The following is a 20,481-nucleotide window of genomic DNA, read 5'->3' on the forward strand; positions in this document are numbered from 1 at the left end:
ATAGAAGGACCCGTGGAAAGCCTGACCGGGGGGGGGGCCGTAAAAGGTCCCAGCCTGGGGGCCCTGATCCAGGATGTGGGGGCCATGGCCGCAACTAGGGAGGGGCAGGTGGGTCTGGTGCCCCGGGCGCTGAACCAGAAGGGGGCGCCGAATTCACCTTTTAACTGTTTCTTCTAGATCAAGGGGATCAAGGGGTGCCAAAATGGCGGCTTGCCCCGGATGACGAAATATCTAGTTGCGGCCCTGCTCGGGGTATACAGCTCAGGAACCAACTTTTGCACGGGCCCTGGGCATGACCCCCAGGAGGGTGGGGCTGACAGATCTCCAGCCCTGGGGCCCAGGAATAGGGACGCTTCTCAGTATTTTTCACGTTATAAATTCATCATATAGGGGCCCGTGAAAGATCCCAGCCTAGGGAGCCCTGCTCCAGGATGTGAGGACCATGGCCTTGGGCAAAGCAGACATTAAATAGCCCCACCCCTCAACTTGGAAAAGGGAATTTTTTTTATTATATAATCTGCACTAATAAATCCGCGTGAACCGAATAGGATCATTTGCGGTAGGCAGAAACGTAAAAAAACTTAATTATGCTAGGTGTTTGTATTTTCCTAGCGTGACGCATCTGTTCCATCGTTTGAATATCCACATATTTTTGCCCTTTTTACACAATAAAAAAGGAAGAGAAAAAGCGATGAAATGAAAAAAAAATGGTTATTTCTTGAAATTAATATTCATATCACAAAAAATCCAATGAAAAGGGGGGGGGGCTTTTCTTTTCAATATTTGCTATTCCGCTTCAAGTATTTTTTTCCCGTGGTATTTAAGTTAGGATGTTTGCTAACGTCATTATTTTGTCGCCAACGATAAATGGCCAGGCCTGACCACCCTCTACTAAATTATTTAATCAGGGAATAGAATACGGGCTTCCGAACATTTTGTCTGTAGATATCGTGAACATGCGTTGCTCATCACCAAACGTCCTACTCTCAGTTAGCTTCAAGTTCAACTATATTCGTATTCGACGCTCAAAAGATTGCTGAAATTCTGCAGCAAACATAAAAATATTGTGGCGCTTAAAATCTACACTGGTATCACATCTTACAGCCGGTTCATTGTCATGCTATATATACATAACTGTCGGTTTTAAAACAACCACTGACTTCAAGAGCCATCACAGACAGTTTTGTTTCTATTTGATAGTTTACAGCAGAGGTTCCTGCTCAACGCAGTTTCTCGCAAATATTACCTAATACACCTAATATTTCTAAATAAAGGGTGTTCTGCTAATGGACCGACAAACCCAGAGGGTTATTAGTAGACATCAAGAGGAAAGAAAATTGCAACGGAACATGGTGTCGCAAACCACGTTGAGAGGGGGTGAAAATCGCATGCAGGTTTCGACGTCACGATGGAGCGACAAAAAGTGAAATAACTACAAAAAGATTTATTTGATTAATTATAACAAGAGTTGGTGGAAATGGCAGCCGCTGACGTCATTGTATAGTTTACAACAACGTAAGAACGATTCAGGAACACGATCGAAGATACCAGGTATGCTTTTGATGTCTGCCGCAGCGACGACAATCCGCGCAATGAGATCCTCCGGTGTGTCCACAGGTGTTGCATAAACGGCATTGCCATCTTCTTGACCGTAAATCAGATGCATATCAGGGTATTCCTCGTTCGTCTAGTCAGCCATCACGATATTCATTGAAACAGACAACTGCCACACGTGCTTACTACCGCAATAGCGCTAATTTACGTCGTCCGCAGCGCGTGATCCTACCGCAGCGTATGCGTTCCGCGAAGCTGCTTACGTCAAATATGGTGAGCGAACCCACGAACGCATTCAGCGATCAACTGACATCCACTTTTCGTCTCTTCTGCACTCAAAGCCTGCATACGTTTTTCACGATTTTCACCCTCTCAACGTGGTTTGCGGCACCATGTTCCATTGCAATTTTTGTTCCTCTTGATGCCTACTAACAACCCTCTGAGTTCGTCGGTCCACCAACAGAACACCCTGCATAACAATATAAGAGTATAATATCAGTGGCGGCTCGTAGTCGGATATTTTGGGGAAGGGGGTGCAGATTTCCAAAAATATACTGCCAGCTATCGGTGAAGATATGTAGTCAAGTATATAAGTACAGTAAAGTATTGCACTGCATTGAAAACTTTTTTTTCTTGCTCTATAATTTATTTTTTCGCCAGTTCGCAAGTTATTTCTCTCGCCAATCCGTAAAATTGTCGAAAGTAGAAATAGGTTGGAGGACGATGTAGTAAAGTATCTTTGTAAAGTCGATTGTAATGTTTTGAAATAAGATTTGGTAACCAACCCAATTGGGATCCTTAGTCACAAGTTGATAACATCACATATAAGATGCTAAATCCCTGATTTCATCCTGTCTATCTGCTCTGATTCTGAATTCGAAGAAACCGTTAAAAGAATTGGAGTTAATTCAGTGTTTTTCCTTTTTTGTTTTTCATTTACGATGTTGAGTAATGACACTCGCGGATGGTCTTAACAGCGTCATAGGCCTCCGGGCGAGTAATTTTCTAGGACAATTTACCTGAATTTTTTAGGACCCCTGACTCCCCCCCTCCCCGCCTCCTCCAAAAAAGTACCGCTCACCAATTCACACGAGCGTAACTACTCTTGAAAATTGTGACCAGATCTCATTATCATTAGGCATGAGAGGAAATACGGGGGTGTGGAGCCCCTCCTCAACGTCGAAGATCTATCTCCGCCTATGTCATTATTCCCAGTTTGAAGCCCATTTGGCCATGCCCAGGTGGCCCACGAATTAAGACGGCACTGCGTGGCACAATATGCACATGTACAATACATTTCTTCGAGTACGCAATCTTCCCACGTATTTCTTCGATTACGTTATCTTCCCAGCATTTAGTGGAGCGTGCAAATTTTCTAGCACTCTTCTTTGGTTACGTACAACTCCTATGCATTTCTTTTTTGTACGCAGACGTCCTAGACTTTCTTGGAGTATGTAAGCTTCCTGGCATTTACTTGATTACGCACATCTCTCACGCATTTCTAGATGTTTGTAACATCCACTGTCTATCTGTGAGCAAACGCAGGACTAATTCGTATTTCTAGGCGTGTGCATTCTCAACGAATTGCTAGAGGAACTTCTCATAAGTGGATACAACCTCTTCGAACGTGGTGGGGGAGGGAGTGGATGTAAAGTGAATGAGGAGATTTTCCACCTCCACCCCCTCTCGCCATCTAATACAAAATTTTGGGGGAATTGAGGAGGGGTCCGCCACTCCGCTTTTTCCCGTATCCGCCTGTGGGAACCACGGCCGTAACCGAAAATTGTTTCCAGATGAAAGGAATAAACGAAGTTACATATAAAAATTTAATATAACGTGATTCCATCTAGTCATTTTCCTACGCCGCTATGGTGGTAGAGTGGTCACAGTGACGGACTCGCATCACGAAGACCCGGGTTCGAACCCCACCGTCACCATATCACCATAGTGGTGGTCGGTTCTCTGTGGTTTCCAACTTCGAGGCGCGAATGCGAGCCGATCTCAGTTAAAATGTCTCACCGCAGACAGCAACTGGCCTACAATATGATACAATTATTCAATCATTACCCTTCACTCATAGTTAGAAAAATTGATGGCAGATGGGAGCAATATACACACAACAAGCATTACACAGAAACAAAGTTCACGTCAGGTTCACTACACATACATACACATTCCAAGTACCAATTCGTTAGAAGTTCCGCAGAGGAATAAGGACGAGTCGCATGTATAGTTCAGTAGTAGTCATTTTCTTATGCTTCGTGAAAACGAATGAATTCCTCCCAGATGTCTATTTGGTAGGGCTTTAAGGTGGACTCGCATGTGTTGTGCGTTTCTGAGGATGCGCCAGCGTTTTACGTTTCCAGAAAATACGTAAAGAACGAAAGAAGAAACCATCGGTTTAGATTGATAATTATATCATGATGAAAGACACGCTTTCATGTTTGGAGGAAAAATATCTTTAGACGGGAACATTCAAAGTGGCGAAACACGGTGGCACATAATATAGCATGCTATATAATTATATGGTGCTTGCAGTTACCAAAAACAGAACTAAGACTATCCTTCTAATCTTATTTTTTCAAGTGTTTTCCTTTAAAATGATTACAATCACATTTTCATTTTTTATTTTTAAATGGAAAATTTGTACAAAAAGATTAGAAGTGATTAAAAAATTGCATATTGCTAACAAACGATTAGGAATATTACAAAACAGCGACGAGATCCCGCTATTATGCCAATAGATTTCAGCGTAAATATTTCTGAACGAAAATACTTTCGCTTCTAAATGGTATCGTAAAATCTATCGCCGAATACGTTTGAAGACGTCATCAAGAGGAAAAAGTTCAAGTTCTCTTAAAAGCAAGTAATGTTTACTATCAAGGGTCGGAAGTACGAGCATTATAATAAGGACTATTTGTCTGTCCTTGAATATTATTAATCTGACTGGCTGGAATCGCTGCCTCATATTAAAACCTGTTATTATTCTTTTTTTTCTCTTGCTGGATATAAAAGTGTTCGCCATGTTGTTTTTGGAATCTGAACTGTTCTCGTATAACGAAAACGAATAGCGAAAGGATTATTGGATATATTCGAGGTTTCCCGAGATTTCTTTTGTTTTAAGGGACTTGATTTTTTGTAAGTACTTTTTCCATTACTTTCCAAATTTCAAGCTTTTGAAGTTTTTTATTTGTCTCAACGTGTTTATGAAAAACATTTCTCTTATTGGGGGAAATGGATGGAAAAAATAAGCGTTTTTTTATATATATTTGAAGGTGTTTTTTTTATTTATTTATTCCATGCATAATAATTTACACCAGGGATGCTCAACCTTTTCAAGTGTGCGGACCCGGGCCACTCCATTGGTTCGAAAACATGTCGCGGGCCACATGAATGATCTGCAACCATTGAATGATCGGGACCATACAAGTGATTTGGGAATGCGTCACGAGTGACTAAAATTATCTGTAAATATATATGTAAATATATATAACTAAAGTGGTCTCGGAATTTGCCGCGAGTCACTTAAGGAATCTGGTTATGTGCTGCTTAGTTATAATTTTTATAAAATTACTCAATTTTTTTAAGTTAGAGGTTTGTTGGCAACATCAGATGTCTCCGAGGCATTTGGCCCGCGGGCCATGGGTTGTATGATTTACACCAATTGTCAGAATGAGGTTAGTGGCCGTTGAATATTTCAAATACAAATTCAGGGGCCGAAACAGGCACAATGCCCAACGAGGAGGCCGATAGAGAAAGAAAAATAAATAAATAAATAAATTGAAAAGTAATGATCATAATAACAATTAATGCCCATTAATATATTGATGTCAAATACAACTTTACCTAAAATACAAAAAGCCACAATAAAAGCTATTTCACGAAAGAAAGAGAAATCATATTTTTTTTCTTATATTTTATTGTTTCGATTCTTTCACGATTTAAAAGGAAAATTTATTTTTATATTTTTATTATCAAGATATAACTGAAACATTTAGTTTTGAAGTCTTTATATACAAGTCTTTATATACTTATAATTATGATTTATACAATTTTTCCCATGAAGAGTAATTATTATTCTGTTGTTTATAGTGACAACACTTTTTGTGGATACTGTATAGCTATCCAATGACAAATAATATAACTTCAACCACTATGTCTCACATAGTATATTGGAGTATTTATACAAACACAAAACCTACTTCAGCAACAGGAAAATTGCCTAACAACTGTTGGAAAAAAGACAAGATAGAAAGTGTAAATGGAAAATATATAGAAATAAAAAATATCCACAGTAAATATGAATGCCCTTAGAATCTAATTACAGCAACCCAAAATAAACGAATAGTAATAAAGAAATGGAAAAAAAAAACTAGAAAACTTCATGAAAGGATTATGATTATGATTTCATTGCGTAAGTCTTTATAACACTTGAGCTTGCTATAAATATGAGCACAGTTGATACGAGAAAACATCTGATATCAGAGATAATATTTATGATTGCATTAGAATTTTTACGTTTTTTTTTCCGATCGTTCAAAATGAGCAAATTGTTTGGTCCCCATGCGAGATTTTTTTTTAATTTTTTGTAAACTTTGATATGCTATTTTTTTTTTCAATGTTTTAAATATTTCCAACTTTTCACATTTTTCTTTTTTCGAATTTTATAATTCTAACTCGGTTTTTACCCAATTGTTGAACCTTTGGATTGAGTCGTCCAGGCTTGGAAGCCGCAAGCGGTCCTCGAGTAATGTTAAGTTGACCCGTCTGTCTCTTGTTTCATTGTTTTCCCGATTTGTGCCGGATTGAAACCATCTTGGAATTCTTGAAAGGGAGCACGGTACTCCGAATTATCAATTGGTGGTGACGTATAGATATACAGTACTCTCTAGTTTCATATCTCTTTTAATGGTTTCAGTAACAATAATATATATGTATAAGTTTAGTACAAATTCAGTTTTACCTAGTTCCAATAATACCTATAGCATTATTGTTTCTTAATCTTGCAAAAGATTGATGTACTTATTTCAATTCTTTCAATGAAGGATATTAATCTTTTTTTTTATTCATACTTTTGAATAAACATTATTTTTTGTTATATTTTTGTAATTACCTGATAAAAATTATATTTCGCCGAAAGATATTATGTATTTAAAATACATAGTCATAATAATAGTATTGCTAATTGGTCTTCCTCACAAAATATATATGTTACTGCCAAAGCCTAGAGTTGGCCACTTCACGAAGTGGTCAGCCCAACTGACCCGGCCAATGTCCAAAATTAAGGCTTTGGCAGGCCCCTATATGTTGATCGTTATACACCCTTATATATGTATCACTAAGATAACGATATTCAGATTCCTTTGACAATTGTTTATGTTAGCTAAGCATAATAATTATGGTTAGCTATGGCTAATTTCGAATGGTCATAATTATTAAAAAAAATACGCCAACGTGGCGATGACCCCGAAACATAGGGATCGATGTAGGAATATATAGGGACCCGCTAAAGCCCGGCGAAAAATCGGATTTCGGACATTGTCCGGGTCAACTGATCTGGCCACTTTGCGAAGTGGACAATTTCGGGATTTGGCAGTAATATACGGTCGAACTCGTTCAAAACGTGCATAATACGGGGAATCAATTACTGCTTATACAAGCATTTATAAAATCATTGCTTTTATTCGATTTTTAATTAAACAAGAAATTTCACTCTTTCTATATATGCGCTCAAATAAGAAGTTTGATTAATACGACCGCAAAGTTTTGGACATTACTTATTAAAGTCGATTCTTTTTGTAAAATTTAACATGGTAGAGAAGAGAAATCGAAAACTGGGACGAGTTTTTAAAGAATTCTTTCTTTTTTGTCAGAATATAAATATTTAAAAAAAAAAGCAAAAAATACACAAAAAAGCCTTAATTCCCCGCATTAGCCGGCATACCGGGAAATAGATAGAAAGACCAGCATGCTGGAAATACCAGTGTTTTTCCAGTGAATAAATAAATAAATAGAATCAGTTCCGACTACACACAGGATACCTCTAGAACATAACTAGCTTTTCTCAAAAATTTTCAACACCAAAATGACGTGAATACACAATTATATGTCTATAGGTATCGTTGCGCAGCAGGTAATTCCGCAACAGTTAGAGTTAGAATAACGATACGAATGTCCATTGAAGGAACCAATTCGTACTGGTCGCATGTTTAAGCAAAAGTAAAAAAATACTGAGACATCTCTACCATATATAGACCATAGGACGCAATATCTCGGCCCGACGCACATGATAGAAATACCGTAACCGTATTTTTACGTGTATAAGGAAACTCCCCCCCCCCTTTTCGCCGAAAATTGGGTCCTAAAAGTAAGTTGGGGGGGGGGGTTTATACATGGATAGCATTATGAATATTAACAAATTACTCAATTTTTTTCTTGCAATTTACGATGAGAGTGATGATAATAATCAACTAGCTGATTGTGATGTTTCAGATGAGGGATTTAATGGTTTCTATGATGTAGAATACATTTTTTTTTCATATCTTGACAAATAGCTTTGATGAAAACTTGTTTTCAAATTTTGAGCCCAAAACATAAGGGAAAATACGGTAAATTTCAGATCTCCCTGTTTCAATTACCCCCTTCTCTTATCATCGCGACTCTTTATTGCAGCCTTATGAGCGGAAGTTTTTTTTTCCCATTCCCGGTCTTTCTATACTCCTATTTAGTGATATAAATGAGAGAGAGAGAAAAGGACCAAACACATAGGGGATGGATGAAGGATGTGGTTGATCACGAAAGAGAAATCTACTGCACTCATTTTTCCCCTTCTGTTTCTAACATGAGAACAAGGAAAAACAAGTTTTTATTTTAATTTTAACTAATCACCGGTGATTCAACTACAGATCTTCAAACCTTTTTGCCAAAACTCGTACTTTAAGGGGCTAAGACTAGAAACGAATGAATACCTATTAATAACGATCATAATGGACAGCTTGTATATAAAGTATCAAGTGAGATACATTGTAGTAATGATTCAATTCGCAATTTGATACCTAGGATTTCCTTAAAATCTCCAGAGATTATGAAGCACAATGATCAGGAAAAAACGAAGGAGGGGTTTTATCCTCACTGGATGGATCACCTACCTCAGAAATTCCAAAACAAAGCCAGGATAGAGTTATCGGAAATTCCAGAAAACATGGGAAGTCAAATTGAAGAATTGAAGGAGCTCATCAGAAGTAAGATTTTGTTTACTCTTTCCTAAAACATTATTTGGTTTGATCGGATCTCGGATATGAATTATAAAATTAAAAAAAAAAAAAAATTTAATGTTTGCTTCAGCAATATATTTCATCTCTACATTTTCTGTACGATTTGCGCTTCTTTATTCTACGTAGTGGAAGAAGAAGAAATGAAAGAAGAATGGTTTTCCGAAGAAGTCATTATAATGTACTTGCGCAGCCGCAAATACGATGTCAAGAAAGCTTTCGGATGCATGAAAAAGCTGGTAGCATTCATTAAGAAACACAGAGAGTACTTTGAGCCCATCGACCCGAAGATCTTGGATGAAGTGATGGAAAGTGGCGTTTTCGAAATCGCTCCCCGGAGGAACAGCGAAGGTCAAACTATCACCATTTGTCGATTTGGTGAGTGACACATACACCCGTGTATCTTTGCTGCAGGGGGTATAAACTACCTATTTATATTTTTCCCTGAAAACTATTACCTAAATATAGGTTAATATGGAAGTTATCGACACCACATGTGAACTGCTGTCGTCAAAAATGTTGCGATTTGACCAGTTTTTACGACAGCTTACTCACTTACTTACCGAAAACGGCCGGGCTCTACGCAATTTTTTGAGCACATTGGTCCAGAAGCGTGGTCATCGGAGAAATTGTAATTATTTTTACAAAGCATTTTTAGACGGAAAAAGATTGTGCTGAATACATGTATAGAACGTGCTGAACAGAAATGCAGAATAACTTGTGCGGGTTCATTGAAAAATGCAAGGCACATGCATTTAGAAATGTCCCTACAAAACATACAAGATAGAAACAAGTACATATGCAAAACAGAAATGCTAAGCAGAACATGTGCGAGTACGAACGCGTGCATGCCAGATAAACTATACAGCATTTACAAAAGTCTGTGTCTTTTTTAAACTTTAAACATTTTCCTAAATTTCTAGAAAATTACTGGGCAAATGTTCTGAAATTTCGGTCGTACGAACCTTATGCTTGTACACACAATTTCTAGTAAAAATGTGGTCACGAGTGCATTTAGGGGACCGACAATATATGTATGGTATCGCGTATATCTTTTTCAGTTTTACAACATTCAACAGGAATTTTTATACAAGTTGCTAATTATAAAATATACGACTTATGTAATAGTTATATATTTTATGCTCATGCGTGATAAGAAATTTACTAAAAATGCTCGTATCTCGTTAAATAATAAATTGTCACATTATAAATTCCTACACAGGGTGTGTAATGTGAAGCGCCAATTTGTTTTTGTCACTTTCGTAAAAATTGTTTGAAAACTTCGCATCTTATTAGCAAAACACCTGCGACGGAAATTGGAATTATTATGGAAAACATTCACGTCTGCGTGAATATACATTCCAAAAATATCTCACGAAAATGCACTCAAGTGCTGCATGCAAGTCAATACAATATTTTGTGAAAGTTAAACAAAATCATTTGCAGTTTTTTTTTATTATACAGGGTTGATGAAAAACTGTTTTTCTTATTAAATTTTTTGATGGTCCCTTAACTGCACCCGTGACTAAATTTTCACCGCCATCAATTGTGAGTACTAGTATAGAGTTCACGTGACCGTAATTCCTGAATGATTTGCCCAGTATTTTCCTATAAATTCGAGAAAAATGTCTATATTCTGTACAGAAAAACAATGTCTTGGGGAAAGGGACGGTGATTCCTGCGGAGACCCTGGCGATATGTTTAGCAAATATTTTGCACTCTGTATATATACAGGGTGGGCAAAAAGTCCATAGAAATTTTAAAAATTCATAAATACCGGAAAAATATTTGAAATAAGAAACGGTTTGCAAGATTAGCATCGCTAGGTCACGGGAATTTTCTAGACTGGAAAAAATAACTCAAAAAATAGCTGATAGTTGACTCTGACATACACAAGTCAAAGAAAAGATACGCAATACCGGTATGAATGCCTCCAAATCGTTTATTACAGCAGTATGTGTTCCACATGACCACCACCCATCACATCCTTGAACAGGGCACCTAGGTCAGGATCTTTGGTATTCCCCCCAAGACTGACTTTTTACGCCCCCCCCCTTCTATATTGAATTTATAGCGTGAAAAAACAAAAAAAGATGAGAATCGTCAAGGACCTGAGGACTGGAGCCTTGTCAACCCTATTCTTGTGGGGGGGGGGGGGCATGCCACTACCACCAGGGATAACACATTGATTGCAGGCGAGTCTCAAATCCAGCAACGACAGAGTGCAGCAGGTCCACATACACAGTTTACAACCGTGAAAGTGGTTGTGTATTAGGAGCACAAGTTCTTACAATCGTCTCATTTGCACATTTCCACTGAAGTCGCTCGTACCAGAGCCACCTATCGGCTATTTTTTTTCTTTCTTTTTCCTGTTTTAAAAAAATTCCGTGACCTAGCAATACTAACCCTGCAAACCGTTTTTTATTTCGGTTATATTTCCGGTGTTCATTCCTTTTTAAGCTACGGACGTTTTGCCCACCCTGTGCACATATACAACTGTATACGAAAAACAATATAACTTAAATCACACACAAAACATTACAAAACCTCTTTGTAAAACAACACATGTGCTAGAATATGAACTGAAATCATGACGTGTGCAAATTTAAGTGTATTATGTACAAGAAACATTTGTGGTTTCTGGAAAAGGTTCCCGTAGATACTCAGACGGCATGCTCTAGACAGGTACGTATGATGTAATGATGGTCAGAGACGTATGATGGTCGTACAGAGACGTATGATGGTCGTACAGAGACGAAAAGCTAATATGTGCGGTAACAAGGATGCTAATATAAGACAAATTAAGTGGATTATATACATTATAGCGATTTTTGTAGTGCCGTGTCATGGGGTCCCGGGGGGGGGGGGGATGGTGTGACATGCCTTTTACATATTTATATAAATGCAAACATTGTCTCTACTACAGCTGATGAAAATGTGTGAGACGCAAAATACTACCATTATATTTATAGATTGCCGTTTTTAAAAAAAAAAAAAAAAGTTATCCTAAAGTAATTCTTCCGCTTTTCTGAGACTTAGTTTGTCCTGCGCTGGTTTTTGCCGTACGGTTTTGGAGATCGTACCTACAGAAACACATAAACTTGACTGAATGGGTGCAGGGAACTGCTGCATGTGTGCTGTTGTTGGTACACAAGGCTTGTGCTACGAAGAACGTGAATATGTTTACATTGGAGGAGCTCAGGTGCGGGGGAGGGAGATATGATCGAAGTGTTCAAAATTTCCAATGGGATGGATAGAATGAAACATGAGTTATTAATACACCGTCAATACATACTTCGACAAGGGGACACCACTATTGCTAAGTACCACAGTGCTGGTCGGCTGAAGTTAGTTTTCTATGGTTCTCAACTTCGAAGCGCAAATGCGAGCAAATCTCCCCGTTAAAAAGTCTCACCCATGAGAGCAACAGACCTACAACGTACAATTAGTCGATCACTACACTCCAGTCATAGTTAGAAAAATTGATGGCTGCACTACACATAACAAGCATTACACAAAAAACAAACTTCACGTTATGTTCATACCACGAACACGCACATTCCGTCATGCCCCAAATCATTAGAAATTCCGTAGAGGAATGTGTACGAGGTGCATGTATGAGTAAAGTAGTTGTCATAGTATATTTTTGTAAGGAACGATCCCAGATTGTGGTGTCGCAGGGAGTCGTTCTCTAATAAAGGTGTTAATAAATGGAACAGCTTACCTCAGGGAGTCGCGAAGTCTAACACAATTGACACGTTTACAAAGAAGTATGATAAAAATCGTGGAACAAATCGAAAAGTTATCCATAACATACTTGGAATAAGACAACCGTAATCTTCTTTTAGGGCTGCGTATCATTTATTTGTAGGTTTTTTTTTTCTTTTTTGCGTGATATGGTATCTAACATTAGAATACTTTATTTTAGTTACATTTACCATCCATACTTTTATGGGAATTTTTTTGTTTGTTGGGCAATTGACTGTTGTGGTCTCATTGTGTTTGTATTTTTATTTGTATTATTTCTCATAGAAACAAATAAAAAAAATGTTTTGTTCGAGAAACAAATATAAAAACAAATATATATTTTGTTTTATAAATGATTCGGTGCAGTTATTCGTGATTTAACATTATACTGATCTATTTCAATAGGCAATTGGAATCCATCCAAAATCACACCTAATCATTTTTTACACTGCGCTGCTTTGATTGCTTTCAATACCGTCAACCAACCGATGACACAAATCAACGGAGTGACATGCGTATGTGATGCCAGGTGCAGTCCTCTGAAATATGCTCGCTACATTACGCCGTTCCACGTATACTCTTTGATGCAGTTGTTTTTAGTAAGCATTTTGTCTTCACGTTATTAACCCTTTAACTGCGCAAGTGGATGAAGATAGGCTTTTACCCTCTGTGAAACGAATTTTTTTTTTTTTGCAAGTTTTTAATTTTGTAAAATATTGATTTCGCACAAACTCAGACTCTGCATAGATTCAATAGAATCGGAGGTGGGAGGTTAACTTACAAGTAAGAGCTCCTTATTAGAACACCGGGGCTGACTCGTCCGCAATATTTTAGTAAAGGCATGACGTCAGTATTATCACTATAGCCAATCACGGTTCGCTCTCCTGTTCTATTTTTCGATGATTAGACGCCTTAGTACAAGCGAATCTATTAGAACAGTGTTCTTCAACCTTTTGCGTACTGGTGTTGAAAAATCTAGGAGGCAGGTGGATATTGGAAATTTATTTTAGGACTGTAAAAAATAAGTAAATTAGAGAAGTCATTTTTGTAGCAGCAAAAGAATAAGTAAATTAAAAAAAAAAAAACTTGGGGACCAGAAAAAAATTCATAAACAGAACAATTAATGTGACAATGAGCAGAAAATGAATATGTAAGCGAAATAATTTGTTGACCAGCAAAAAATGAAGAAATTGAAGAAGCGATTTGTGGACCTACTGACGGGTATAAAAACCAATAAAAAATAGAAACCATCAGACAGAAATAAAACTCATATACAAATACAAATACAAATACAAATACAACGCCACAACAGGCAAAATGCCCAACGAGGTGGCTGATAAAAAGATGCCCATAAAAATATGGTTGTCATATGTTTCAAAAATACAGCAACCCAATTAAAAATGCAATTAACACAAATTACAAACAATATATACACATGATAAAATATTATACAATGCCCATAAAGAATACTTATGGTTGTCTTATTCTAAGAATGGATAGCTTCTCGATTTACCCCAACATGTTTATCGTATTTCTTTTTAAACGTGTCAATTGTGTTACAATTTACTACCTCCGGGGGTAAGCTATTCCATTTATTAACAACCCTATTAGAGAAAAATTCCCTGCGACACCATAACCTTGCATTGTCCCTCACCAATCGATACTGGTGTCCCCTTGTAAAAGCAGTCGATTGGCGGTGTACTAAAAGTTCATGGTCCATCCTATCCATCCCATTGAAAATTTTGAACACTTCGATCATATCTCCTCGACACCTGCGTTCATCCAATGTAAACATATTCAAAAAATGAAGTCTTTCTTCATAACTCAAGCCCTGTGTGCCAATAAGGACACGCGTAGCTCTTCTCTGCACCCCTTCAACCAAGTCTATGTCCCTCTGTAGGTATGGTCTCCAAAACCTTACAGCATACTCCAGTCCAGGACGAACTAAGCCTCGAAAAAGCGGAAGAATGACTTTAGGAGAACGCGAAGAGACCTTTTTGAAAATGAGACCAAGCATTCTATTCGATTTTTTGACAACCGCTGAACAATGTTCAGAAAACTTAAGTCGCTCGTCAATGAGAACTCCCAAATCGGTGACTCTAGTTGCATCCGGGATAGTGACGCCATCCAACTCGTAAGAGAACCGTGGGTTGTTCGAACCAAAATGAGCGACCATGCACTTATCTACGCTAAACGTCATGCTCCATTCATTTGCCCATGCTGCAATCTTGTTTAAGTTGGTCTGGAGCAACTCCCTATCGCTTTCATTTCCGATTACCCCCATTAGCTTCACATCATCTGCGAATTTGCTAGTAATTCCATCGATACCCTGATCGAGTTTGTCGATAAAAAGTGAAAAAAGTATGGGGCCAAGGACACTTCCCTGAGGAACTCCACTTGTGACGTCTGTCCAACCAGATATATATGTATATATATACTTTTTTTAATTTATTAAATCCATAATTATGTAGTTGCTACATGAATAAGCGGTTGCAGGAATTTCCCGAAAATTGTGGACTATTGATCAGAGAATAGGGAAATGATGAAATAATTGAACATAATATCCAGAAAGCGCGTGTGATTTCGTGTATCTTAAGCTGAGTGAAAAAAAATCATTCATTTCTAATAAAAATGATTTAAATAAAAAATAGAAAATAATTGATACATTCTCTTTACGTCATTTTGAGAAGTTAATCTCACGAAAGCAACCGCGTGCCACTTATTCAAATGACCAGGAGATGATTGAGCAGAACTTAAGGCCGGAACACACTACACTGACGTGACGTGTTTTCACGTCATGTCAGAGAAGGTGCGAATCCTCATTCGTGGAAATTCTGTGACGTGGGAATTACACGTCACATAATTTACGCTTCACAGAATTTCCAATAATCGGAGTTCACAATGTCTTTGACGTTACGTGATTATTATTACGTGATGAGAAACATCAGTTGAGCAACCGGAGATATAAACTATTATGAGACGGAAAATGAATCGATCAGATCACTGTTATTTGTTATGGGCATCTTTTTCTCAGCCATCTCGTTGGGCATTTTGCTTGCTGTGGCATGGTATTTGTATCACAGTGGTCTGTCAGTTCAATCAACGTTTGCTACGTAGTGCACCTGTTTAGCATTTTATTGTGTTTTTGTAATTTCATTTTCGCGCGAATTATTCCCTATAATATCACCGTTACGCAAAGAACGTGAATGAAATCGAATGCAAATGAACGAATTATTTGAAATCTTTGCTGGTGTTGTCACTCAAATCTGATTCTTTTTTTTTTTTGTCTTGATAACAGGAATGTTTGCCAATGCGAACGAAGACCATTCATGTTTTAAATACGTCAATTTTGACGAAAATGATCACGGTGCTGGTCAACGCAGTTGCCTCTGAGAAAATTAGAAAAAGGGTAAGTGAAATGATTCTCCTTATTATTATTTTCGTCATAAATTCGTCCAGTAACCACAATCATCTCAATTTAAAATAATTTTGCGGTTAAAACTAGGAACTGTTCAATTTATCGGGTTGGTTAATGGATCAATTGTAAATCACGGTTGAAAAGTTTTAGTTGAGTTAATCGACTCGATCAAATCGATTGAAATGCTATTAAAATCTGCGTAAAATGATTGTAATTTAACTTTATTTGTTCCACGAAACCGATTGCATGCTTTCAATTATGTACCTATCAATAACACTTTTGATGAGTGACAATGTTTGAAAATATTTGAATCAATATTTTGATGAAATTTTCCGGCATGCGGAAATACAAAATTCCAGTAAAAAGAAAACTGATGATTTCAGTTTCAAATTTAGTTTGATGGGAGTTTTATATATATAGAACAGATCGAAATTTATTGTCTCCATCATGAACAATAGTTTTTTGTATTCTTGGAAGCATCAGCTCCTAACGTAACAAGTACCATTTGGTAAGACTTTCCAAGAAAGCAAGCAAAAGTATGGCCTCGCGATTCTCAGAATTTGGGACCCACGGTTCCCTTTCTCTAGTCATAGTTTATCTGCGGCTCCCCGGAATAGTCCAGTAAATACCCTGAATTCATAAAAAGAACCTCTTCAAACCACTGACACGGGAAAGATCCCAAGGACGTCTTCAATTTGACGTCCTCAAAAAGTTTTGAAAAATTGCTACTGTTTCCACTTATTTAAATATGCATATGAATATTAAAAAAAATCCGGTGGAATTATTATGGGTCACTCAAAAATGCAAATATTAATATTTTGAGTGTCAATAAAAGCCAAGAAAGGATTTAAAAACCCACAACCCCATAGTGTTAGAGTGACGTGTTTCTAGAACAGTGAAGCTGAAGGAAAGAAAGGAACAGAAAGTGAAAAGAAGTTTTTATGTATAAATTGCCAAGAAGCGTGAAAGGCGATGAGTAGCCAACTGTTAATAATAGCATTCCGCCGCTGATATTTTTTTCGCTTATATGTATTTCTAGGAGAGATGAATGCACTTAAATTTTTTCACAATTTTTTGAGAACGGCACCTTGGGACCCTTTCCCCTCAGAGAGCAGGAACACATCAATATCGTCAACACTCCGTGACATTTCTAAGAAAGGCTGGTGACATCCCTATGAGTTCCTGCGTTCACGTTGAGAACCATTAATATAACCAAAAGTGCAGTTTCGAAATCAGTACCTAACCTAAAATTACCGATTAAAAAAAATCGACTAGATCCAAGGAATGAAATTTATGTTTCGACAAAATATATGTTCAAGTATATTAAATTGCTTCAAGGAGCTTGAATTTCTTAATATCAATTAGTATTATATTATTATGAAAAAATATTCGTTTAAAACTCAATTAATCGACTAAAATTTATTTTCGATTAACCAGTTAAAAGATTTAATCGATTCCCAGCCCTAGTTAAAACAAATTCATACAGGAAAGGATCTTTAATTAGAAGCTTGGATGTGTGTGTGACATGTAGATTTTTTTCTTTTCTTTGTAGTTCATTGTTCACAGCAAACCATCCGATGTGCTCACGTGTGTACCACAGAATTTACTACCATCTGATGTAGGAGGTACTTTACCCAAGGAGGAACAGACCAGATACACGTTAGCGAAAAGGTTGGAAATACCAAGTTACATCACCGCCATCTCCGAACATTTCAAGTCATTAGAATGATCACATTAATAGGATTATGCAAAGAGGAAACTAAGTTTCGCTGTTTATTTATTTTGTTGTTGAATTATCTTTTTCAACTTGGCCTTGTATATAGCCAGATGTGACGCGAGTCGAAATTTTGTCTGTAAAATGTTTAAAATGTACGAAGTTTGCTTAAAAAAATTAAAAATACATACACCAACTGTTATAATTTCCTGAATACTCTATATTTGTGACTAGTAAAGTTTGTTAATCAGTTTAAAACACCAATGTACCAATAAATCAACCCACTTTAAAAGGGGTGAATTTATTGGTACATCAAGACATTCCATAATTAAAAATCAAGATCCTACCATACAAATATTTTCTTCGATATTTGAATCTAAAATTACATTTTACAGCTTGATTTTATTTTAACCCATTAACACCGGTTTCGGTAAGAAAATTTGCCCTTCTAAACTTTAATTTTTTTTCTTTGCCAATAAATGGTGGAAGTGATTCCACCCTTATTTTTTGTTTAAAAAAAAATCAAAGTCATCGTTAATGGGTTAATTAAAATTGAAGCAGTCAGAATGAGAGATGTGGAGTGTTCCAGTCTCCAACACATTTTCCTGCCATCAATATCCTAGCAACGAGCCAGATAAGATATTTACAGTAGCATCTCAATCTTCTGTGGCTCCCCTCATGCCGGAATTTTCTACGGGCCCTTCTCCAATAAATTCATAGTGTAAAAATATAACATTCTATATCGTGCACTAGGGATATGGGAGGCCCTGTCAGCCTCCCTATGGTCTTGACGGTTCTAATTTTAACGAACTAATCCTCCAGACCAACCGCGGCCCCTGCTCTGTACCCCTAGGAGATAACGGCTGGTAACGAACTAAGCCAGTGGTTCTCAAAGTGGGCGTCGCGTGGAGTTGGTGTAGTGCATAGGATCTCCAACCACTGGCACGACGCGGAGCACATATTCGCGGGTCATTAAGCTATACCACACACATGCTATCAAAGGTCTGTTTAAATGTTTTCTTTCATTTGAATAATGTGTTACAGGAATCGGAATTGCTGATTCAACTGATGTTGACCATGTTTTTTACCGCTCGCTAAAAATTATTTTCCGTGTAAAATGGGCGTTTATGATGCGGGCATTACCCTGATCAACATCTACTAATTGATTACATAAGATAATTTTCATCATATAACAACGATAACAATTTAAATTATGTACAAAAAGCCTGGATAAATTATGAATTATTTGAATGATTTATATTAAAGGTATTGATTTTACGCTGGTTATTGATGAAATCGATACAAATCAGGCTTTATAGACATCCTTACATTGAATTCTAACTTATTTATAGAAAAAACTTATGCTAAAGATAAAAATAGGGCAAAGCTTAATGAAAGGACTACGGATGACCTAATTAAAATGATAAATATTAAGGAAAAAATATAAATATAAAGTATCGTAAAAATCCATATAGACACGATTGTGAAATGGAATATAAACAATATAATATTAATTAAAGAAAAGTAGCTTTCTTCAAACAAGCTTAAAAAACAGAAAGATGACTAGAGAAGGCAGGCTTTCACGGGCAGGGCTTATAATAAATTTCATACCCTACGGGCTGTCATGCCGTGTATTTCAGACTTCTTCGCAGCAGACGTTTCGTTCACTACTGCGGTGTACAGATATTAGTAAAGTGTTGATTTGATTCAGTAAACTGGGACATCTTACTAGAATCAACATCTTCAGTGCTGTTTCGGACAAGCGAGGAGACGAAACGACCTTCTTGAATGACCGTTGTCCAAAACAGCACTGAAGATGTTCACCGCAGTAGTGGACGAAACGTCTGCTGCAAAGAAGCCTGTAACACGGCATAACAGACCGAAAGGTATGAATTTATTGACTACTTTTTGGGAAAACGTGTATCTATTTGAGATCAAATAAAAGGAAATGGAAATTTTTAAACCATTTTGTAAACAACAAAAACTTATGAAATCACCCAATTGTGATTACCAAAACAAACTAGTTAACGATTTTAGTGATAATTTTATAAATTGAGTGAAGGATACGGAAATAAACAATCAGTTGAATGCCTTTGTAAAGAACAGAAGTTCTAATCTCAATTCAATCGTTGTTCATAAAATTGACTTACCACAAATTGAAAGCTTAATTAACTCAGTTAATATTAATAAGCCGGCAGGAAGTGATGGTGTGCTACCAAGAATGATTAATATTATCTATCGTTACCACAGCCATACCATCACCCCATTTGATTAATAAATCTCTAGATACTGGAATGTTTTATAATGAATTATAATGAATTGTTACGCCTACTATATACAAGAAAGGTAACAAAGATGCCATGACAATTACAGACCAATTTCGCTTTTACCTATTATGTCGAAATTATCAGACAAATTGGTAAAGCAACACCTTGACAGTTATTTACACTCCATTGCTTAATACTCACATCATCAATCTGGCTTCAAGGGAAAAAAGGAATGCTAAAATAGCTTGATAAAATGAATAATAACAAAAAGTAGCAGCTGTGTTTATTTATTTTATTTATTTACAATAACCCAGAAGGCATGAAATGCACTTATACTGGAAGAAAAGAAAAAAAAAAAAATAATAATAGTCAGTACGGGAAGCACTTCGCATACGGAGCCAGGTCGAAATCCCCAATATTGGAAGCAAATCTTGCGTAGGAGGCACATACAAGTTCTGATGGAAGACTGTTCCATATTCTTGCCACACGGCAGATAGATATCAGCGTTTA

General features: G+C 37.0%; 1 protein-coding gene across 1 annotated transcript; it reads left to right on the forward strand.

Annotated features, from left to right (window-relative positions):
• The first annotated feature begins 4,612 nt into the window (after positions 1-4,612).
• On the forward strand, positions 4,613-17,900 carry LOC149076508 (alpha-tocopherol transfer protein-like). The gene is made up of 6 exons (XM_089244083.1): positions 4,613-4,691; positions 8,614-8,795; positions 8,955-9,203; positions 12,978-13,171; positions 15,871-15,981; positions 17,543-17,900. Exons 2-6 carry the CDS (start codon positions 8,639-8,641, stop codon positions 17,717-17,719), a joined length of 888 nt encoding a protein of 295 aa, XP_089100209.1. The 5' UTR covers positions 4,613-4,691; positions 8,614-8,638; the 3' UTR covers positions 17,720-17,900.
• The last annotated feature ends 2,581 nt before the right edge of the window (positions 17,901-20,481 follow it).

Source organism: Pholcus phalangioides, unplaced genomic scaffold (genome assembly GCF_987345545.1).
Source record: "Pholcus phalangioides strain wild (caught in Gottingen) unplaced genomic scaffold, Ppha-v1.0 ptg000015l_1, whole genome shotgun sequence".
Taxonomy (NCBI): domain Eukaryota; kingdom Metazoa; phylum Arthropoda; class Arachnida; order Araneae; family Pholcidae; genus Pholcus; species Pholcus phalangioides.